At 41.3% G+C, this 24,611-nt stretch overlaps 1 protein-coding gene across 3 annotated transcripts in view; it reads left to right on the top strand.

Moving 5' to 3' along the window:
• Positions 1–24,611, top strand: part of PTPRK (protein tyrosine phosphatase receptor type K) — a 755,588-nt gene that overhangs the window by 154,436 nt on the left and 576,541 nt on the right. For all 3 annotated transcript variants that reach the window (XM_060239139.1, XM_060239131.1, XM_060239123.1), the window contains exon 2: positions 44–166. In XM_060239139.1, the coding sequence (XP_060095122.1) occupies positions 44–166 (123 nt within the window). The remainder of the gene's footprint in view (positions 1–43; positions 167–24,611) is intronic.

The raw sequence follows: 24,611 nt of genomic DNA, 5'->3' as shown, positions 1-24,611 counted from the left end.
ATTTAAGACAGTGACAAAAGGTTTTTTTCCCCCCTTCTTTTAGGTGGTTGCACATTTGATGATGGTCCAGGGCCCTGTGATTACCATCAAGACCCGTATGATGATTTTGACTGGGTTCATATTAGTGCTCAAGAACCTCACTACCTGCCACCCGAGATGCCTCCAGGTAAGAGTCACTAAAATAGCTGAACAATCAGAGGAAAATTATTTCCTGGGGAGGAGAATAGTTTACTTTTTTAGAAGCTGAAGGATGCAATCTGTTGAGCCGCAGATTGTAGTCTGCTGTTAGGAAGCAAGCAAGATTTGGGGCAAGTGCGTATTTTTATCTGTATAGTGGAAGCAAAGTAAATGCTTATATTGTGGTTAAAATGATAGTGAGGTTGTGTGCATAGTTGCTATGAAATTCTATAATATTTATATCAGATCAACTTAATTTAAAAATTTAGTATAAAGTACAGTGCAAATGAATCTGTAGGAATGCATGTTTCAAAAACTGTTATCAGGACCTTTGGATGTAGAGGAGAATATGATTATGTGATTCTGTACTGAGGCCACTGTACTGTTGGTGTACTGTACTGTTTTTCCTGACAATATTCTCAATGGATACATGTTGAAGTTGTATTTGCAAAGAAAACACAATTATTTAAAGTGCTTTGATTTGTTGATTTGTGGCAGAATGTTTTTATCTAAGAATTAGTAATGAATGAGAATAGCATACTGATTGCTTTCTATTTCTGGGGTGGTCAGATTTGCTTAATGTAAGAGCCACATAGAATAAATGTCAGATGTTTGAGAGCCACAAGACATGAACATCAGATGTTTGAGAGCCACAAGGCAGGCAGGCAAATAGATGGAGGGGAGGGAGGAGGAAGGGAAAGGTGGAAAGAAAGTAACTTTGAATGCATTCTTCAAACTGCCGGCTGGCTTGGCTTGCAAAAGCGATTTAGAGAGAGAAATGCCTTCTCCAAGCTGACTGATGAGGTGCTAGGGGCTTTGAGGGCCACACAATATGTGTGAAAGAGCCACATGTGGCTTCTGAGCCACAGTTTGGCCACCTCTGTTCTAGTTGTACCCCATTTATTTTATTTCCTGGAAATAAAATAAATTCTCCTTTCCATACTCCTTTAGTTGATTATATGTACATGTTGAGTTATAATTGTGAGTCAAGTTAACAAAATAAGCTAATATTTAATTAATAATAACAGATATATGCTGTACCTGTACAATATTAAGTACAGATAATTATTCAAACTATATACATATGCCATCATTTTTAAATATTAAAACTTGAAACATAAAATCTTTCATTTGAGTAACCAATTAGGAATTCCAAAAAAGTTCTGGATTTGGCAATGCAAAAATGTTTGAATAAATATTTATGTTCTTGAACATCAATAAATCTGTTCTTCAGTAGTTCCATTGTGAGCAGTTGGTGGTAAAAATAAGGTTCAGCTGATGGTTTCCTGCTTTAAAAAAAACGGGTTAATATTCCACCATTCTGTATGCAGGGTACTAGTAAAATAAAGTATCTTCTGACTCTTCATCAGCTGGGAATATCAGAAGGGTTCTGATTTATGGAAATGTTTCCATTGTTAATTACTACTGTGGACAAGATAATGAATAACTGAGGAGTTACAGCCTAGATGACCTTGGCTGCTCACCTTTGATGAACAGCTTAATCGGTACTTTCAAGACAGAATGATCTGCCAAGTAAAATGAATGCTTCTGAAATTCAAGAACATATTTCAATTAATACAGCATTAAATAATTAATCATGCCAAAGGAGGAAATAAGAATGAGGCGATTTTATTTGTGCCTCTGAACAACTTCTGTCTCTTTCAAGAAGGGAAAAGGAGATCTTTTTACCGTAAAATTAGACCAACCTGTTCACAAGTGCCTTTTCCTCTTCATCCGTTTTCCATAATTAATTTTAAAAGTGGGTGTACTTTGAGTTTGGTAATTAGCAATTAAGCTTGCACTGTTATGTAGTTGCCATTGATAATGGTTGAATGCTACAGTGCACCTTCCTTGTTAAACAATAACTTATTAGCAATGCATTATACTGTTTCATGTTTCTTAGAAGATGCCTGAATGGTTTCCATAGTCCCCAAATTTAACAAAGGAAAATAACTATCCTGATTTAAAGATAAATGTAAGGGATTTTTAAGGTCACAAACCTTTTCCTTACAATGGTTTAAGCTCACTAATATTTAGACATAAAATATGGAGCATATTTTTATAGCTATGCAACATCTAAATCCCTCTTCAAGTCAAAAATTTTAAAATTTAGTAGTATACTCGCAAGCAAATTCATAAAATTGAAATGCTGAGTTAGGTGGGCTTTGTTTTGCTCATCAGTTAGGTAAAACTGGAGTCTAGCATTGGTTTATAATTCATTACAGAATACTAAGAAACCTGTACATGCAGTGACAGTAAACAGACTCAGCGGCTTTCTATCCCTTTACTGAAAAGGACAGACGTCACTGCTGTGTCAGAGAAGAATATGACTAAAACACCAGTCTTTTAAAATGAGGCTGAAGAGCTAATACCTTTATCTCCCAGCTTCATGTTGGAGGTCAAAGGCATCACAGCATGCTTTCCTGGGTCACATGCTGTCCATATATTTTGCACCCTTGCTCTAAACCAGGGGTATCAAACTCTTGAGGGCCAGATCTGACATAAATGAGACCTTGCTGGACCAGGCCATGTGTGCCATAAAGTGTAATGTCAGGTAGCAGAGATATAAACCTTCTAGGGCACAGACAAACACAATTAAAGGGTTTTTTTACTTAAAATAAAACATGCTTAAACGTTACCATGTTTTCAGTATTTTGTTTAACAGTTTCTGATAACTGACCCCTCTTACTCTGAATTATTGTATCAAAATCTGGAGACAATGTCTGTGCTGTATATTGACTATGCTGTTAAGGTTTGTATCTGTAAATTGCAAGCCTACTTTTGATTTATTGAAATGGTCGGCATTGTGAGCTTTTGTACATAAGTGCTTTGTGTGTTGGTCAAAAACATGTGAAGGCACCATAGAATGAAGGGTATGTATTTATCTATAAAACTACAGTCTTCCCTAGGCTTCCCAACCCTCCCGCTCTGGCGGGAGTCCCCTGGGTTTGCAGCCTCATCTCCTGGTCTTCAAGAAGTGGGAAGCGGGGGGTGGGGGGTGGAGGGGGGGGAAGAACATACCTGTAGGCTTCATTATAGAGCTCCCGAGCCGTTTGTAAAATGTCTGCCCCTTTAAGGCTGGGCAGGGAGCAGGAAGGGCTTGGAAGAACAGCCCCGCCCTTTCTTTTGCTTTCACTTTCACAGCAAGAGTTCTCCGGAAGAAGATCTGGTAAGTGTGTGTGTGTGTGTGTGTGTGTGTGTGAGGGAGGGGGCAGGGGATTCCCTGGTTTGGAGGCCCTCCCCCCTTTTAGAAAGCGTGTGGGGGGGAGGGAAATATCTACTGGGCATTCTGTTATTCCCTATGGAGAACGATTCCCATAGGGAATAATAGGGAATTCATCCGTTGGTATTGGGGGCTCTGGGGGGGCTATTTTTTGAGGTAGAGGCACCAAATTTTTAGTATAACATCTAGTGCCTCTCCCCAAAATACCCCCCAAGTTTCAAAACGATTGGACCAGAGGGTCCAATTCTATGAGCCCCAAAAGATGGTGCCCCTATACTTCATTATTTTCTATGGAAGAAAGGAATTTTAAAAGGTGTGCTGTCCCTTTAAATGTGATGGCCAGAACTCCCTTGGAGTTCAATTATGCTTGTCACATCCTTGTTCTTGGCTCCACCCCCAATGTCTCCTGGCTCCACCCCCAAAGTCTCCTGGCTCCACCCCCAAAGTCCCCAGATTTTTCTTTAATTGGACTTGGCAACCCTAGTCTTCCCCAGAAAAATAACTGCAACTTCTATGAGGCAGTGCAAGTATAGAGACAGCCAGTATAGTGATCACTATCGGCCTACTATCTGAGAAGCCTGGGTTCAGAATCTGCAGTCCACACAGGAAATGTGCTGGACACATACATTCAGCCTAATCCATCTCACTGTGTATTGTGATTATTCCTCTTTTGTTTTCCTATGCAGAAACTATCCAGACCGAATGTCCTTTCAATTTGTTAATTTCACTGTTTTGCTATTGGATTATAATTTTGTACCATTTTGTGTGCTTAACCACTGCCCACCAGCTATATGTAACTCTGTTCACTGTACACCATTCCTTCATCTGATGAAGTATGTATGCATATGAAAGCTTACATCCTGAATAAAACTTGGCTGGTCTTAAAGGTGCTAGTGGACTCCAACTTTTTTCTGTTGCTTCAGACCAACTCTCCTAGCCACCTGGATCTACCTCATCTAAACTGTTCTCATTGCTTTCCTGTTGAAAAAGACTGGATCAGGGCATGAATACAGCGAAAAGGGGGAGGAAACTCAGTTGCACCCAAGAGAGCCCTGACAAAATGAGCTTAACAACAGAGAGGGAGAGGGAGAGAGTAGCAAGGCAAAAAGCTCCATACATTGAATAAAACTGTGTTAAAGCACTTAGGGGTGTTTTTTTCCATTTCTCCAATGGGATTGAGGCAGCCAAGCAAAACAGTCTCTGCTCTTTCCCTCTTTCCCCTCCCTTTTCCTAAAGGGAGGAAGAGGGAGGAGAAGCCTCAGCCAATGAAGGGGCTTCAGCCAATGAAGGGGCTCTGTAGCTCTGCTGTTTGATAAAGAGAGCCAGGGTATATCAATCACAAAGCAGAGCTACAGAGCAAAGCCCATCCATTGGCTGAGGCTCCTCCTCCGTCCTCCTCCCTTGGGGAAAAGGGAGGGGGGAAGAGGGAAAGAGCCAGAGGCTGCTTGGCTTGGCTGCATCATAGAGAAAAGCACAAAAATGGCGACCAAAGTAAGCAGGTGAGGGAGAAGAAAGTAGACAAGGGCCATTTGCTGGTGGGGCTGATTGGAGCCCTCAGGGGGCCAGATTCAGCCCGCCGGTCGCATGTTTGATACCCCTGGTCTAAACAGAAGTAAATTTGGTAGTCCTTTGTGATGGAGGAATGGCCAGTACCAAGCAAACCAAAAGGCTTTACACGGGGCTTTTTTTGTAGCAGGAACTCCTTTGCGTATTAGGCCACACCCCCCTGATGTAGCCAGTTCTCCCGGAGCTTACAGTAGGATCTGTACTAAGAGCCCTGTAAGTTCTTGGAGGATTGGTTACATCAGGGAGGTATGGCCTAATATGCAAAGGAATTCCTGCTACAAAAAAGCCCTGGTTTTACAAATATAGCATGCTGACACCCATTTTAACATTAATGTTTGCATTAGATTATTTATTTGTAGTTTACAATTTCACAACAAGATTTTTACAAATGTGCTGGTCCAAAAGGAGCATGCAAGAAGCCAAGAACACAATCCAGATATATCAGACCAACCCATTGCCATAAGAATTTTTCAAGATTTTCAGTTCCCTAGATCTCTTCATCAGGCAAGATGCTACAAAATAAAATTGTGTTTATTTATTAAACATTTATATGCCGCCTTTCCTATTGGCTCAAGATGGCTTACAATAATAATTAAAACATCTTAATATAAAACCACAGATAAAATAAAAAGCTCCAAATCCCTTCCCCCTTAAAAGATGCTTGCTATTCTAACCCCCCTAAAAATGCTGGAAAACAGGCAGGCTTTGCGGTGCCTCCTGAAAACGTCCAAGAATGGGGACGTATTCCACAGAGCTGCCATCCCAACTAGGACAAGCGGATTCAGTTCCTCAAGAATATTAGCCTTCCAAATCTGCATTACCTTTGTCTTATCTGAATTCAATTTCAGTTTGTTCTTTCTTAGCTGCCTGACCACAGTCTAAGAGAACCATTTCAGAACTATGATGGTTGCATCTGGAGGCTTATATAAGAAAATATAGAGCTGGCTGTCGTCTGCACATGGGTGACACCCAACCTTAAAGATCCAGACGTCTCATTCAGTGGCCTCACCCACTATGTTAAAGAGCATGGGTAAGAACCCAGTGGCACCCCATAAGGTAGATTCCACCTGGTTGATTCTGCACCTCTGGTAGAGACTCTCTTCTTCCAGTCAGACAGAAAAGGATAGAACCACAGAAGGCCTATGTGGAGAAAAAAATGTATTCCGGCCTTATGAAGAGTTCTGGAGAACATGAGAGCTTGCACATTTTGTGTCACTTAGAACATAAGAACATAAGAGAAGCCATGTTGGATCAGGCCAACGGCCCATCAAGTCCAACACTCTGTGTCACACAGTGGCAAAAAATTTTATATACACACATACACTGTGGCTAATAGCCACTGATGGACCTGTGCTCCATATATTTATCTAAACCCTTCTTGAAGGTGGCTATACTTGTGGCCGCCACCACCTCCTGTGGCAGTGAATTCCACATGTTAATCACCCTTTGGGTGAAGAAGTACTTCCTTTTATCCGTTTTAACCTTTCTGCTCAGCAATTTCATCGAATGCCCACGAGTTCTTGTATTGTGAGAAAGGGAGAAAAGTACCTCTTTCTCTACTTTCTCCATCCCATGCATAATCTTGTAAACCTCTATCATGTCACCCCGCAGTCGACGTTTCTCCAAGCTAAAGAGTCCCAAGCGTTTCAACCTTTCTTCATAGGGAAAGTGCTCCAGCCCTTTAATCATTCTAGTTGCCCTTCTCTGGACTTTCTCCAATGCTATAATATCCTTTTTGAGGTGCGGCGACCAGAACTGCACACAGTACTCCAAATGAGACCGCACCATCGATTTATACAGGGGCATTATGATACTGGCTGATTTGCTTTCAATTCCCTTCCTAATAATTCCCAGCATGGCGTTGGCCTTTTTTATTGCAGACGCACACTGTCTTGACATTTTCAGTGAGTTATCTACCACGACCCCAAGATCTCTCTCTTGGTCAGTCTCTGCCAGTTCACACCCCATCAACTTGTATTTGTAGCTGGGATTCTTGGCCCCAATGTGCATTACTTTGCACTTGGCCACATTGAACCACATCTGCCACGTTGACGCCCACTCACCCAGCCTCAACAGATCTCTTTGGAGTTCCTCACAATCCTCTCTAGTTCTCACCACCCTGAACAATTTAGTGTCATCCGCAAACTTGGCCACTTCACTGCTCACTCCCAACTCTAAATCATTTATGAACAAGTTAAAGAGCATGGGACCCAGTACCGAGCCCTGCGGCACCCCACTGCTTACCGTCCTCCACTGCGAAGACTGCCCATTTATACTGACTCTCTGCTTCCTATTACTAAGTCAGTTTTTGATCCACAAGAGGACCTGTCCTTTTACTCCATGACTCTCAAGTTTTCTAAGGAGCCTTTGATGAGGAACTTTATCAAAAGCTTTCTGGAAGTCAAGGTAAACAACATCTATCGGGTCTCCTTTGTCCACATGTTTGTTCACCCCCTCAAAGAAATGTAACAGGTTAGTGAGGCAAGATCTTCCCTTGCAGAACCCATGCTGAGTCTTCCTCAATAACCCGTGTTCATCAATGTGCCTACTCATTCTGTCCTTGATAATGGTTTCTACCAACTTTCCCGGTATTGAAGTCAGACTGACTGGCCTGTAATTTCCCGGATCTCCTCTGGAACCCTTTTTAAAGATGGGGGTGACATTTGCTACCTTCCAGTCCTCAGGAACGGAGGCAGATTTCAATGAAAGATGACAGATTTTTGTTAGAAGATCCACAAGTTCAACTTTGAGTTCTTTCAGAACTCTCGGATGTATGCCATCCGGACCCGGTGACGTATTAGTTTTTAATTTGTCTATCAGTTGTAGGACCTCCTCTTTTGTCACCTCAATCTGACTCAGGTCTTTCAACACCCCTTCCAAAATTAGTGGTTCTGGGGAGGGCAAAAAGTTCTCGTCTTCCACAGTGAAGACGGAGGCAAAAAATTCATTTAGCTTCTCAGCCATTTTCCTATCCTCCTTCAGTAATCCTTTTACCCCATGGTCATCCAAGGGCCCCACTGCCTCCCTGGCTGGTTTCCTACTTCTAATATATTTGAAGAAAGTTTTATTGTTGGTCTTTATGTTTTTTGCAATATGCTCCTCATAGTCCCTTTTTGCCTGCCTGATCACAGTCTTGCATTTGATTTGCCACAGCCTGTGTTCCCTTTTACTAATCTCACTTGGACTGGTTTTCCACCGCTTAAAGGAGTCCTTCTTACCTTTTACAGCTTCCATTACTTTGTTTGTTAACCACGCAGGTCTTTTCTTATGCCTGTTTGTGGCTTTCCTAACTTGTGGTATGTATTTTATCTGAGCTTCTAGGATTATAGTTTTAAATAGCGTCCAAGCTTCCCCGAGGGTTTTGACTGTATTTACCTTTCCTTTCAGTTTCCTCCTCACATGCCTCCTCATCTCAGTGTATTTACCCCTTTTAAAGTTAAACGTGGTTGTGGCGGTCTTTTTGGACAACTCCCTATTTATACAAACGGTGAAATCAATAACATTATGGTCACTGCTCCCAAGCGGCGCAATCACTTTTACATCTCTCACCAAGTCTTGGGCATTACTTAGGACCAAATCCAGGATCGCCCCACCCCTGGTAGGTTCTGAGACCATCTGCTCCATAGCACAGTCATTGAGAGCATCAAGAAACTCAATCTCTTTCTCTCGACCAGAACACATATTGACCCAATCAATCTGCGGGTAGTTAAAATCACCTATTACAACACAGTTTTTACGTTTAGCCGCTATCTTTAAGCCTTCCATCATATTATAATCGTCCTCTCTCTTTTGATTTGGTGGGCGATAACAAACTCCCATAGTTAAATTTCCTTTTGGGCCCTCTATTTCAACCCAAAGCATTTCTTAAAGTGAATCTAATTCTCTGACCTCAGTCTTACTGGACCGTATATCCTCTCTGACATACAGAGCCACCCCACCTCCAACCCTTCCCTCCCTATCCTTCCGATATAGCTTATATCCAGGAATCACCGTGTCCCACTGATTCTCCTCATTCCACCAAGTTTCTGAAATTCCCACAATGTCTATGTTTTCTCCCAACACTAAACATTCCAATTCACCAATTTTACTTCGAACACTTCTAGCATTTGCATACAAACATCTATAATTTCCCAGGCGAGCTAGGCCCGCCACCTTCCTCCTGCCACCTCGAGACTCTGGCAGACAGTCCATATTGTTTGTATAAAAAATGTTACATAAATCATGTTCTGATAATTTCCAGCATTTTAATTAAAATGTATTATGTCATCAGACAGTACTAGATTACATTGAATTTAATGGAAGCAATAGGATTTTGGCTGCCATTACTCTTGGACTTAATACTTGACTTGGACTTAAAACTTAATACTTGATATGATTCAGTGTCTCAATTAGAGATGTTAAATTTCCAGAAATTTTAAAGCAATGGACAAAAAGGTGTTTATGTTGTTCTTTGGAAACTCACAGGTTTGATGGAAAATTGATATACACAGAATACTTGTTAATGTCTTTTGTTTTCTTTAAGTTAAATTTTAAGTATACACACTATTTGAGAGTTGTCAACTACCACATCCTATGCATATGTATAACATTTAAAATACTGATTCCTTAGTCAAATATTACCATTAATAGTTGCCAAAATATTTAAAATTAACATGAAAATCTTACTGAAAATATTGTGTACTCCTATAATATACATAACAGTTATCATTATATGATGCTGTAGATTGTATTACGTAAAAAATATGCTACATGTTTGAGTAAATACTTACCTTTCATTTCATTCATTCCAAAAGAAGAGAGAAAAAGAAATTTTCTATTTTTAGTAAGAATGACCTGATTAAGAAGCATTTCATTCATTCTGAATGAGAACATATTTCATGGTAATTTGAGTGTTCCTCAAGTTTCCATGTTTTTATCTAAGAAAAACAATCCTTTTAAAAACATGTGTGTGTTTGAAGAATTAGCTCTCCCCCCCCTCTGAACATAAAATATAAGAGAAGCCATGTTGGATCAGGCCAGTAGCCAATCCAGTCTAACACTTTGTGTCACAGAGTGGTCAAAAAAAACCCCCAGGTGCCATTAGGAGGTCCATCAGTGGGGCCAGGACACTAGAAGCCCTCCCACTGTTGCTCCTCCCAAGCACCAAGAATACAGAGCATCATGCTCCAGACAGAGAGTTCCAACAATATGCTATGGCTAATAGCCATGAACCTCTGCTCCATATGTTTATCCAATCCCCTCTTGAAGCTGTCTATGCTTGTAGCTGCCACCACCTCCTGCGGCAGGGAATTCCATGTGTTAATCACCTTTTGAATGAAGAAGTACTTCCTTTTATCTGTTCTAACCTGACTGCTCAGCAATTTCATTAAGCATCCATGAGTTCTTGTATTGTGAGAAAGGGAGAAAAGTACTTCTTTCTCTACCTTATCTATCCCATGCATAATCTATCCCATTCTTCAGTGTTGTTAGCTGCTTGTGTTGAAAGCAGGGCCTCATTTGTAGATGGTTTGCAATTTTAATAAAGGTAATCACTGCTAATAAATGAGAAATGTTGTTAGCCGCCCTGAGCCTGCCAAGGCGGGGAGGGCGGGATACAAATAAAATTTATTATTATTATTATTAAAACAGAGATAATTAGTTTAGAATTAGTAATATTGTCTACTTCATTGATTGCGGTGAGGGGTCCCCAGCCTTTATGAGCTTGTGGGATCCCTTGGAATTCTGACATAGCAAGCTGGGTACAGCCAGAAAATTGCTACTGCAGGAGTTGGAGCCAGCCATAGCTTATCTTTAGTCAAACAGAAAAGATCCTTGTGCTGTGCTACCATCAATGCAACAAAAAATGTGCACACAAAATCTCCAAACAGAACCATTGCTGGGCAAAGTCTCACCTGGCCCTGCCCACTTTCTAAAAACACTTGGCCACTGTGCCAGTCCCTGGGAAAACCCTGAAGTGACATAGGCTAGCTCTGGAAATTACTGGATTGACCATCCAGTTTCTTGTGATTTCTAGGAACTACCCTATGTCACTTCTAGATTTCTCCTGGAAGTTACATAGTTCTATAACTACATTGTGCCTCCATGCCCCCCCCACCCCTCCTACCAGTTGCCAGGCATGGCCTGACAACTCTAGCATGGGACTATCCTATTGGCAAATGTGCTAGCTACACTTATAATCAAAATATTTTTGCTGTTACGTTTTAAAAATTTAATGTTACAAGTTATAAAGGTAAAAGGTAAGGGTAGTCTCCTGTGCAAGCACTGAGTTGTTAGCGACCCATGGGGTGACTTTGGCATATTTGTAAATAAAATTTATGAAGAAAACATTATCCAGTTTTTTCATAGAGAGAACCAGCTGTTAAGAGCGGTAGACTCCAAAACTCAGTTTGATCCCCCTCCTCCACAAGCAGCCAGCTGAGTGACCTTGGATCAGTCACAGATCTCCCATCTACATCACAGAGTGTTTGTTGTGGGGAGAGGAAGGGAAGGTGATTGTAAGCCACTCCGAGATTCCTTAGTGTAGTGAAGAGCAGAGTATAAAACCAATTCCTCCTCCTCTTGTTATCTTGTTTTTCATGTGCCTTTTGACTTGGAACTTTTCTTTGCATCCTGGTAAAGCTTGCATTTCTGTCCCCCCAATCCCCCCCTTCCTTTCTGGTATCTTTCTTGTCTGCCTTGTAGTGGCTGACATAGAAAAAAGGAAGGGGCAGTTCCTGCTGTGGGATATACAAGATAAGGGTGAAAATGATGTAGTAATCTTTTTTTTTTGTTTTAAACAACCTTCTTGTCTTTTACAAGCTACTTTAAGTTGCTTAAGGCTATCCTTATCCTCTTTTGCAGTAGTTGCTCAGTTCATTCTCTAGCTTACCAAAGTTCATTTTCTGCTTGAGCATGACAGATTGAAAATATGCATAATAGGAAACCTAGGTTAGATTAATATTATGCTTTTGAGTTTTGGACAGTTTTGATCTTTACACTCAAGCAGTTTGTAAGCAGTATTTAAGATTTCATACATACAATAATTCCAGGTTCATATACATGATGAAACTGACAAGTTTTCATAGCTTTTATTTTTTTTACTAGGTGGATGTTGCTTTGAGCATTCTGGTTGAAAATTAGATTCCCGATATAATAAATCGATAGGCCATGAAATCTAGAAGTTTACTTGTTTGTGTGGGTAAACTTGTTTATATTATTGTACCAATTGGTGAGGAAGGCTTTATAACATAATTGTGGTGGAATACATGTTTAAGTGGTTGTGCGTGAAAGGATAGTTACATTTTTTGGGAGCTCTGATAGTCTAAGATGGAAATCCTAGTTCTCTTTACTTGTATTGCATAATCTGCCATAAGACAATATAGAACACAGTGCAACAATTAAATTTTAAATCCTAAAACCTCAGTTAAAACATCAGAAACATAACTGTTGGTGAGGGAGAGAATGATTTGTACTTTCATGACCAGTGCCGGATTAAATCCTGTGGAGACCCCTAGGCAGTCAAAATCTCGGGGCCACCCTCCCAAATTATCTCCTTTTAAGTTTTTAATTTTACCAACCAACAATTTTAATAAAGCAATTTTATTACACAAAACAAACATTAACAACCAGGGAAAACCGGGACGAAAAGCCAGCCCAGAGACCCTAAATACATGGGGAACCGTAGACTGGTGCCTACTTGACCTATTTGTTAATCCGGCCCTGTTCATGACTATAGCACAGCCCTCCCAAAAACAGATTCTTTAATTCCACTTAAAATAATGAGAAATACTCAGAGTTTGTAGTTCTTTGCTAATTTTATAATTTTCTAGGATATAACACTTAGGAGTGGATAAGTGTAATTTCTGTCCATCCCTGGGCATTTATAGTTAAGTGATCTCACAAATAATGTAGAACTTATTTGATCATTGAGATTTGCTTCATAGTTCCAAAAATAAAACTGGCATGCTTTTGTATTCCTCGGTATATGTATGGGAGGAAGATTAAGACATGTAGGCATTATCAGAGTCTCTAGCATGTGTTTTAGTTTGAGCTATGACATACTGAACATCTGGATAAAAAAGGTATGAAAATCCAAAGTAGTAACACAGTATGTGAACTCCAGTTTTAGTTTTTGATTCATACATGGGAGTATCATTCCCAAAGTGTGTTTCAGTATACATATATTCATAGATTTTTCTGATGCAATTTATAGAAGATCAATTAAAAGTTGTAGGCTCCATTATGATCTGTCAGCAGATTCCTTCGTTCTTCCTGACCTGTTTTTAGTAAGCGAATGCATGGGTAGGAGGAAGTTGGTTGTGTGATTTCCTAAGAATGTATGGTGGTCCTAATGCCAGAAACATGCCAGCTAAGCTAGGATTTTTAAAATTGAATCCATTTTTAGATGATAACAATAATGAGAGAGGTGCATGGATGGAGACATTGATGGGTATAACAGTGCACAGAGGTGATACAGCTTAAAGAGAAGTTGGAGATATGAGTGCAGCATGAGGAGAAAAAGACAGTTGGGTGTTAACTCAATTTGTGCTTTATCCTGTTGAATTAGATTATTATTAGATTATTATTATTATTATTATTATTATTATGGCTTTGTTGTTTTAGAGATTTTTAAAATTGTTCCCCACTATGAGAAATTGCATACATTGAAAATAATAGTTGAAGATAAGGAAAAATAGTAGATTTGTCTTTAAGCCATTTGGCACCTAGGTTTGGTCAGGGGTTCTAGAATGTATATGCTGATACATGGTAGCATTGTGTAGATAAACAATTTGTATTCTCAGTAAAACATCTGTGAATGTTGTAATTTCATATACCATAATACATATATAAGGGCAGATGTGGAATTCTAGCAGGAGCCTCCTTTGCATATTAAGGTGCACCCCCCTGATGTAGCCAATGCTCCAAGAGTTTACAAAAAAGAGCCTTGGTGGATTGGCTACATCAGGGGTGTGTGGCCTAATCTTGGCGGATTGGCTACATCAGGGGTGTGTGGCCTAATATGCAAAGGAGCTCCTGCTAGAATTCCACCCCTGTATAAGGGTTACATTTATCCAAATGAAGCATAACTGCTACACTTGAAAGACCATTTTGAGTAGCATCATGTTGGGACAAAAGAAAGATTAATGTATGAATCCAAGTTAATAGGCAAACTATTGATGAAAAGTTCTTTTTGTGTAAGAGTTATTATCCTCCAGGATGAAAGTGTATTTTGAACACTGTCTGAAATTGCAAGATGCAGAAATAATATGTTGAGAAGGGTGTCTTGGGCTTGTTCTGTGTATGTTTTGCTGATACATTTAACTGTAGTTAAACAAAACTTCAGAAGTCCCTCTACAAGAAGATTGATCTGTCTTCCTCTATTGTTGTCTTCCACCAGTGGGTGAAGACTTTTTTGTTTTGATTGATGTACACCGCCCCCCCCCCCCAATAATTATTACTGTTCCTCCTATCTGGTTGTGGAATTATGTGTGTTTATGTTTTTATTAAATTGTTTATTTTATATATTCCTTATTTTAAATGCTGTTTTAAGATCTTGGGTGTTTTAATATTGAATTATTTTGATGCTTCCCACCTTGAGGCCCTATTTGGGTAGAAAGGTGGCTTGAAAAGTTTTAAATAAATAGTTAAGAAGTTGGAAGCCAGTTGCAGAATCAAGCTCCTCTCCCCCTTTGTGAATATAAATTCTCTCTGCAGAATTAATTACTGCTAACGGTAGGCTTCCCAACCCTCCCGCCCTGGCGGGGGACCCCAGGATTTCCACCCTCTTCCCCCGCTCCCCCCAAAAATGGAAGCGGGGGGAGGGGGAAACGGCGCCGGGGAGCATGGCGAGCCGATGCCGTCCCCTCACCGCCCACCACAGCTGCTCCTCCGAGATGAGCCCAGGCTGAGCCCATCTCGGAGGAGCAGCCAAGAGGCGGCAGCAGCGCAGGGGAGGGTGAGGCAGGCCAGGAGCATGGCGAGCCGTGAATCCGGGCCCTTCTAGGACCCGGACTCGCGGCTCACCACGCCCCCGGCCCGCCTCCACCCCCCCTCTGATTCCACCCCAGAGGCGGAGCGGGCGAGGCTGCTGCGCCGCTGCCACCTCTTCTCCGCTCGCCGTGGCTGCTCCTCTGAGATGGGCTCAGGCTGCGGAGCAGCCATGGTGAGCGGAGAAGAGGCGGCAGCGGCCTCGCCTGCTCCAAGACGGGGCGGCTCGCCGTTTCCCCCCCTCCCCTAGCTCCACCCCAGTGTCTCCTGGCTCCACCCCCAAAGTCTCCTGGCTCCACCCCCAAAGTCCCCAGATATTTCTGGGGTTGGACTTGGGAACCCTAGCTAACAGTTTGATGCTGGCTTCAGGTGCTGGGTTAATCAAGCATCTTTATTAACCATAGGTGACGTGGTGGCCTAAAAGTTAAGGCTGATGGGGAGAGTTCTGATCCAGATGGGTTAAACAATTGTCAGAGTATTATTGTGAAAGCCATAGCAACCCATTTCCTAGAAGGGCAGTATCACATTTTAGCCACACTTGTGATAGAACATGTGAGGTCAGAGCCTGAAATCTGTCATCAGAAGGCATGAATATTTCCTATTTTCCTCTCTTCTCTCAGTGATACCTGTGTAGGTTCACTGGTGGAAGAAGGTGGAGGGCAATTTTATTGCTTTCTACTACAGCCTCCTGACTGATGTCAGAAAGGGCTACTAGGGGGGAGGAACGCAGGAAAGATCAGTGATCTTTGTCTCTTCGTATCACTGGATACACCCTGTGATGAGTTGTAACACTTTTGGACACTTTTCAGTAAAACAGTGACTTAGAATCATTAGATCAACTGAGAAGAAGCTTTGTGGTATTCCAGCCAGTATCCAGTAGGCAAACTGAGAAAATGTAACTGATTTCAGAAATTAGGTATTTAAATCCACCCAGTGTTCTTCCAATTTACAAGAATGTTTTCCATAGTATCACTAAAAATACGTAATATGTAATTAACACATTATTAGGGTTTGGATACATATCCCATTAGGAGGTTCAGTTGGCATCCCAGGGTGCAGAACTATGAACTACTGAGAAGTAATTAGTGTCAGCTTTGATCCACCCACTGTTTTAAGGTATGATCTATCATGCCTTAGTAATTGAAATCCCAGACTATTGTTTTCCTCTTAATAGAAGAACCTTTCTAGGACAGGACAAAAATTCACCTGTTTCAGGATCCAGTGGTCAGCCAGATATTCATGGACGACAAGCAAACAAGACAGTAAGATTTTGATAACTTGTCTCCCATCCATTAACTGTTGAATGCACATAACGTATCATTTCTGAAGTGGCAGTATGACATGGTAAATAGACATGTGTTCCCTTTAATAGTTTACTATTCATGAACGTATTCATATGTCTATTCTTTTACTACCTTGTACTACTTGAAATGAATAGAAAGATGATTGTTTATAAAATGGGTGCATTGAATGTTCCTTCCTGCATTGTATTTATTCATCCTGGAGAGCCAGTTTGGTGTAGTGGTTAAGTGTGCGGACTCTTATCTGGGAGAACCAGGTTTGATTCCCCACTCCTCCACTTGCACCTGCTGAGATGGCCTTGGGTCAGCCATAGCTCTGGCAGAGGTTGTCCTTGAAAGGGCAGTTGCTGTGAGAGCCCTCTCCAGCCCCACCCACCTCACAGGGTGTCTGTTGTGGGGGAGGAAGGTAAAGGAGATTGTGAGCCGCTCTGAGACTCTTCGGAGTGGAGGGCGGGATAGAAATCCAATATCTTCTTCTATCTTCTATCTTCTTCATTGAGGTTTATTATATGAGGATTTGTTTTCATAAGACAATCTGGCTGGGGGTTATGTTTGATTTTTTTTTTTTAAAAAAAACAAGCTGTTTCCATTCATGAAAACTTACTTTGATTTACCACCTTATAAGCTACTGTAGCTGTAACAAGGTTCTGTTTGTTCAATTTGTGGACAGAATTAACTTTCCTCTCATCCAATACTTTGGTTTTTCTGAACCTTGAGGTGTAATAAATGCCTAAGCTTGCCATTTTTTAAATCTAGTAGTGTAACTTTTAATAAACCAGTTGTTTTCACATTCAGGATGATGGATTGTATAATCTTGTACATTATTTGCACTGTAGTAGCACATATGATACTAAGTGCCTTGTTAGCAGAAGAAATAGACTCTCTCAATCAAAATAAATCTCTAGGGCTGACTAAGCTTCTTTCTCTATCCATTTTAAAATCTGTTTAATACAGCTTGTTAATCAACATGTTCAGTCATTAGCACTGGCCTTGTTAACGTTCCAGATTCATAGACTGTGATATCCTGATGTAACTAGTATGCTGTTATTCTTTTGAATTTAAATGAGCTTGAAATTAATAAAAGTTGAAGAGAATGACAGAATGCCTTTACAGGTAAGTGTGATGAATTTAGGTTTTCAGCTGTGAAAACTATGTGTGTTTTTGATTCTTGGCAGAAATTAGATGTAATGAAACCTCTCAAATAGCAAAATATTTGTGTTCATTTTGTATGAATCTTCCAAATCTACCCCCTTTTTTTGGTCTGTGATTTGCTATTGTTTCACTATTAGTTTTTTGTTGCTTTGCAAACTTTGCAATTAAACATGTTCTCTTGAGAATTGTAGATGGACTATTATGAGTGCCCATGGGTATATGTGACAGTGTGTTAGATTTAGTTCAGGAGGCCCATGTTGAAATTTCCTTCAGTTACAAAGTTCTGTATGTGTGTTGGGACCCCTCCTTAGCTCTGTCAAGCACCCTCATGCTGGATCTAACCCAATGTCCTCAAAGTACAGCTCTTTACCACAGTTTTTCTGTAAAAAAAACACCAAGGATACAACTCCAGAAAACTCTGATTTGCCATTGGGCTGCTTCATTATTAGTACACAAAAATACCAAATTAGATTATTTCCTACCCCCCCCCCCCCAAACAAACTCTGATACAAAGAACATGGACAATATTTACCACACCATAGAAAGATATGTTTGAGTATTCAAAATACCTCACATTTAAAATGTGACAGTAATGTTGGATATTTTCTGTCTCACAAGAAATTGTCTTCGTGCTCCAGGTGTTTGTATATTGCAAAACATAACTTCTTCTGCCACCATAAATAGGGTTGTTTTTTTTTGGGGGGGGGGGGGGTTGATGAGATATTTTTCTGTCCCTAAGATACTTTGTGCTATGAATGTAGTTCAGAATACAATTTGTTCAAGTATTTTTCTGGGGAGTTCTAGTAATAGGAATAATAAGTATAGAGACATGCCATGGGAGAAACCCATGCAGCACTGCTCTGATCCAGACCAGAATTTCTCTTTTTTAAAATTTAAATGATACTTTAGAAGATCTAATCATACATCCCAGCATAGGATGTAATTTGGCTCTTAGGCACTGAATGCCTTTGTAGCAATGCAAGGATGAGGCTGGAGGCTTTAGAAGTGGGTTTTATATCTTTAGAAGAATATATAAGCAAAGTTGGAAAGGTAAAAGAAAGAAGAGGAACTTGAGTAGAAAGGGTTGAAAGACTTGTTTTTTGTTGGGTGGATGGGAAAAGGAGCCTGGTATTTAGTGAAATGGAACTTTTCAGGATTGGCAGAGAGAGATGAGGGTAAATTTGAAGAAACACAGAGAAAGCACGGTGAAACTAACAGAAAATGGATGGTGTGACGGACAGGCAAGTTGGCCTGGAGGCCGAGAGCAGCCTTGCAATGATTGGCTGGACCGAAGCTATGGAAACAGAAATGTAGCGAATTGAGAGATGCTTGGAGGGAAGTAAAATGCCTCAGGGTTTTAGATTCTGTTCAGTGGGAGTTGGAGCTTGAGTACTGTATAGTTAGGAGTGAAGACTGTGTACTTAGGCTGGTCAGTTGTTGTTGAAGCAACTGGAAGGAGCTGAGAACAGCCATTGGGGCTGAGTTCCTTGTGTGGATAGAGCTGAATAAAAAGCACCTGTCAGTGAGAGAGTTTTTGGTCAGAAGGGGGGTTACAGCCAGGCATCTTCTGAGAGGCAAAACTCTCTGGAGGTCCGTCAGCACAACAGGACAGACTTCTAGTGAAACTGAGAATACTCTTAACACTCTGAAGAGAGGATTGGATTCTCGTGGCTAGAAGGAATCCCAAGATACAGACTAGAAATCTAGCTGGGTGAAACACACAGGAGTGAGGGACTAGAAATTAGCTCTCAGAAGTGTGAATCCTGAATGCTAGTGTGCACGTCTGTGAGGGAATATTGATCTGGCACAAATCAGGAGTCCTCAATGAGTCTGGAAGAGTGAATGTCAGTTTATTATTTTTATGATTTGAGAAGCCAGAGCATAGGGCAATACCACCATCTCTGCCTAGTGTTCCTAGTGCTAAGTAGGCACTGCCTGCCTTTCCAAAACATTTTGAATAATTTTAAAAACTGCCTGTTTGGTAATTTAAGAATCTTCTGCCAGGTTATATTTGTTCATCCTGACAAATCTTTGGAGTTTAGAGATTGATTATTTTTCCAACCACCTGCCTGCCAATTGATTTGTTTGAATAGCAACCAATTAATATTATTTTATCCCTCTCTCTTACCTTTTGTGAACCAATAAGTATTCTTTTGTGTTTTTGAATTTAAAACCATCTGGTGCCTAGTTTACTTCACTTCTGACAGGATTTCTGGGTGTGTGCCTGAGGGGCTGAGGAAAGGTGACTGGGGGAAAATTTATAGTGGTTACCCTCCCGACCTGACCCTGATCGGTTCCTCACAGATGGCTATTGAAGTTATATGAAGCTCAGTAATAATCTGCATATGGGATCCCAAGCTAGAGCAAAAAGCCCATGTGGAAGTCACCAAAATCTGAAATAAATAAATAAAAAACCTTAGAAAAGTTATGAATACTAGGTTTGAATTATAGCATAGCAAGTGGGAACCCTCAATGACTTGTGGGAGGCATCTTATCCCCCCAGTATTTCCTCCCCCCATATCCTGTCCGCTTATATTGATTCCTTCTTTCCTTCCCACCAGGCCCGGTGCTAGGGGTGCCTGCGCCCCTATGCTGGACTGTGATCCTCCACCCCCCTGTTACCTTAGTGTGCGAAGCGCTCGCACTGATGACGTCACGGTGATATCACTGTCACCCTCCCTTTGCTGAGGACTCCCGAGTCTCGGGTGACTACAGCAAAGTCTGGAAGGGCAGAAGGCTCCACCCCCCCTCCAGTGGGGGAGAGCCCCCAGTGCTATTTGCAGGGAGGGCTCCTCTTGAGAAGCACTCTATGCAAATACCCCTCCCCAGCCTTCCCACACCTCTTTCCTCTGCCTGAGTCTCAGGCAGGGGAAAGAGCCGGCGCGGGACCTCCTCTTCGCTCTTGGGCTGCCTCTCCTGTAGGGGAGCCAGCCCAAGAGTGAATCCTAGCCGCCTCTTTCCTCTGCCTGAGTCTTGGGCAGGGGAAAGAGCAAGCGTGGGGTGTCCTCTTTGCTCTCGGGCTGCCTCTCCTGTAGGGGAGGCAGCTGGAGAGTGAAGCCGAGCCTCTTTCCTCTGCTCGAGTCTCAGGTAGGGGAAGGAGCTGGTGCAGGGGCTCGTCCTCGCTCTCAGGCTGTCTTTCCTGCAGGAGAGGCAGCCCAGAAGCAAGGCCGAACTGCCTCTTTCCTCTGCTGGGCCTGCTTCCCACCCAACAGCTGACCTACTTTTACCTGCCTCTTTGTATCAGCTTTCCCTCCCCATGGCAGCCTGTAAATAGGAAAACTATGGCCCAGTTGTGTGTCACTAAGCTGGGCTCACTTGCATGGGAATTTGTTGTGGGGAGCACTGCACTTTTCCCTTTTTCTCCTCCTGGCAACTTCCATATCCTCTCCTCTTTCCCTGCCTAGGTGAGTCATATAGTTTGGGTGGTATTAAGTCACCCAGAAGTTGCTTCCAAACCTGATCCCAGGGAGTTCTCCCTCAAAGGCCAAAACAACATTGAGAAGGACTCCATCCCCTTCCCCTGCCTTTTTCTGACAGAACCCAGCCTGAAATATTGCAGTAGCCTAGCAGCAGCCACTGACAGAATCTATTTCTTAAAGATACAGTCACTCCTTTTATCATTTTTAACCTTCAATGTATTTTTTGATTTCACATTTTTCTGCAAACCTGGGGTGCCTTTTAGGTTTGTAGAAAGATTTGTCTTGCCAGTTCACAGTTCCTGTTACAGATTCAAGTATCCTCAGATTTGGCTGACTTGGCTGTTAGAATACACAAATGAGAATCTGCAGGGTTTTTTTTTTTTGTAGCAGGAACTCCTTTGCATATTAGGCCAGTCCTCCAAGATCTTACAGTAGGCCCTGTACTAAGAGCCCTGTAAGCTCTTGGAGGATTGGCTATATCAGGGGGATGTTGCCTAATATGCAAATGAGTTCCTGCTACAAAAAAAAAGCCCTGAGAACCTGCAAGGATTTGCAGGGGGTGTCTAATCTCCTAATCCACTATTTCTTCTTTCATCATACCCTCTCCCCTTGTCTTGCTTCCTTCTCTCCTTCCCACCCAACAACCAACCTGTCTTTATCTGCCCCTCTGTTGTAAGCTTTCCCTCCCCTGTGGCAGACTCTGTCTAGGAAAACTGTGGCCCAGTTGTGTAGTACTGGCCACTGGGTGGTACAGGCCCACTTGCATGGTTGGGAGCACCTCACTTTCCCCTGTATCTTCCTGCTGGCAACCCCCATGTCCTCTCTCCTTCTCAGCCATGTACCATCCTTCCATTTATACCCTGTCTTTTTCTGCAGTGGAAACCCAAAGCAGCTTAAATTATTCTCCTATCCTGCATTTTGTCTTTGTAACAATCCCTTCTATGGCTACCTATCCCTTCTGTTTCTACTCCACCCCTCCTCTGCCAATCCTCTCTTTCACCCCTCTTCTTATCTGTTAATGTAAACTTTTCTCCCTTTTGCCCCCTTCTCCTCTCCATCAACCTACTCCCCTCTCTATTTCTCTCCTCCCCTTCTCTGACAATCCCCCCTTTTTCTTCCCTCCATCTCTTTGATCGCCTGTTGGTAGTGAGGGCCTACCCCACTACCGCATGTGGGGTGGGGGGAAAGAAATCCCTTACTTACTGCCTGGTTTTTTAAGCTGGAGATGTGCCAATCAGAGTCAGTCTTCTCTGAATTATGATACTGTTTTCTTGCACAACATGGAGAAATTTGGTGATGTGAAATATCTTTGTCATTGCAATGCTATGTAGAGTTAGTCCAGTATAAGCCCATTTAAATCATTTGGTTTTGAGCTGAGTAAGTGCAGAGGCTTGTGCTTAGGCTTCCCAATCCCCAGGTCCCAGAGGGGGATCCCCCGGTTTTACAGGCTTCCCCCCTCCCCCAGCCAGCTGGCCGGCGGGGGAAGCCCCGCCTCCAGAGCCATCATGCACCTCCATGAACGATTCCCATAGGGAATGATGGGGAATTGATCCGCGGGTATCGGGGGCTCTGGGGGGCTGTTTTTTGAGATAGAGGCACCAAATTTTCAGTATAGCATCTAGTGCCTCTTTCCAAAATACCCCCCAAGTTTCAAAAAGATTGGACCAGGGGGTCCAATTCTATGAGCCCCAAAAGAAGGTGCCCCTATCCTTCATTATTTCCTATGGAAGGAAGGCATTTAAAAATTTGTGCAGTCCCTTTAAATGTGATGGCCAGAACTCCCTTGAAGTTCAATTATGCTTGTCACACCCTTGCTCTCGGCTCCGCCCCCAAAGACTCCTGGCTCCACCCCCAAAGACTCCTGGCTCCACCCCCAAAGTCCCCAGATATTTCTTAAATTGGACTTGGCAACCCTACTTGTGCTGGGTGTTACAGTGTATTCATTGAACAGTATGGATCAGTGTTCATTTGAAGCTCAAGGACTGTCACATTTTCTTCACTAACATACCTACAGAATAGCAGAGTCTCCACAAAGACAGCACTTCAGTTTCTCATATAGAATAAACTGCTATGCCTATTGTTTATCTTTAATTAACCATTGCATTCTTGACCTTCATGTAATGATATTTAATTTATGCAATTTTTAAAGATGATAACATGAAGGTGAAACAGAAGTACTTAAGTCTCAATCAAGACTGACACATCTTTTTTTAGTTACTGCAAACTCTAATAGGTATAATGTTATGACCTACAGGCCTTGAAATCTAATTTGAGACCGTGAGTGTTGTGTCAATAAGTAGTCAGTGATAGGAGTGCTGAGGCAGAGGAAATGATGAATGCAACATCAGATTTAAAAATCTTACTTTAAAGCAACATGAGACAACATCATGAGAGATTGGTGGAGGAAATAGTAAAATCATTACACATTTTTCTCCTGTAATATTCTATAGAATCTGAAATTCTGTCTGTGTAAACATTGATTTTTTTTTAAAAAACAAAAACCCTGTCCCCTTTGGCTGTTCAGCATGTGATTTGTATTCCCTCATTATGTTTTGCTCAGAAATAGTATTCATTGATGTTTTACAGTGGTAAATACAGTAACAGTATATTCTAGCAGTAGTGAAACTTGGTAGCATTTAAGGAACAAAGCAAGGTCAGCCAATGTGCACTCTCCAGTTACAAGTGATATTGGATTCATTAATGACTGTGTGTTATTATTTTAGGTATGATAAATTATCATTAATAGCAATTTAGTAGCTGTGACATATGTCATGAATAGTGTGTGGAAAGTGAAGTGGACCCATTTATGAGAGTTTAAGTGAATCATTGCTAAACTATGGCTTAATTGTGGTTTAAAGTCTCAGTTGTGGACCAGCAAAAAAACCTCTGACTTGTTGAAGAAGACAAATTCATACAAATTTGTCTTTAGCATAATCAAGCAAACAGGAATGGATTTATGTGCGTGTGTGTCCACTAGTGTGATCTTTGCCTCTGCTGAGTAATGGTCAATTGTTAAATGCAACCACAGTAAGAAAAGGTCAAAGAGTTTGCTTTTAGAGATTTAACATCAACTTCACACAATAGTTTCACTTTTCTGGGTAAGAACAAGTGGAGGTGTTTTAAATAACCTTCAATCTTGGTTGAGAGAGAGAGAGGTTAGAGTAGAGGTGATTTTTTTGATTGCACAAGGTATAGCTCACTTAAAGTCCCACGTATGTGTAAAGGATCAGGAATAGTCCATCTATGCTTGAAAACTATTACTTGATTAGAAAATGACTTTGACTCAAGAGTATTGAAATTTTTAATAAGCTTGATTGTAGACTGAAATTGAAACAACATTAGTAGAATAATGTGAAGCTTTAATGTCGATAATACTTTTGTCTTCTTTAAATCAGAGATTTGAAATTTGAAATTTTGAAGACATGGGGAAAATAAATGTTTGGAGGAAATGGAAATTTTGATTTAAAAAGAAATTACACAATGTTAACTTTCCTCTAAAGCTTAGACTTATTTTGCTGCTTTAACAATATAAATTATGCAGTTTACAATGTAACATATAAAATTGTAATATTTATGGAATTTCAGAATGCAAATGCTTTAGTTCTCTTTGTTCAAATACTGGAGAGAGAGCTGCAAACTGCTGCATCTTTTGCATCCTAACCATATTCTCTTAATTTTTGCAAAGAGAAGGAGAAAAAAATACTAAGTTACAGGAGGTAGTTTTACTGTCATATTTGGATATTAGGGTAAACTTTATTAGGGAACTCTTTAGTTAGTCATTGCTTCCAAACACGTGGTAGCATATTA

The sequence above is a fragment of the Heteronotia binoei genome, chromosome 1, assembly GCF_032191835.1.
Source record: "Heteronotia binoei isolate CCM8104 ecotype False Entrance Well chromosome 1, APGP_CSIRO_Hbin_v1, whole genome shotgun sequence".
Lineage (NCBI taxonomy): Eukaryota > Metazoa > Chordata > Lepidosauria > Squamata > Gekkonidae > Heteronotia > Heteronotia binoei.
Note: the sequence above shows the minus strand (reverse complement) of the source record. Positions and strands in the feature narration are given on the sequence as shown.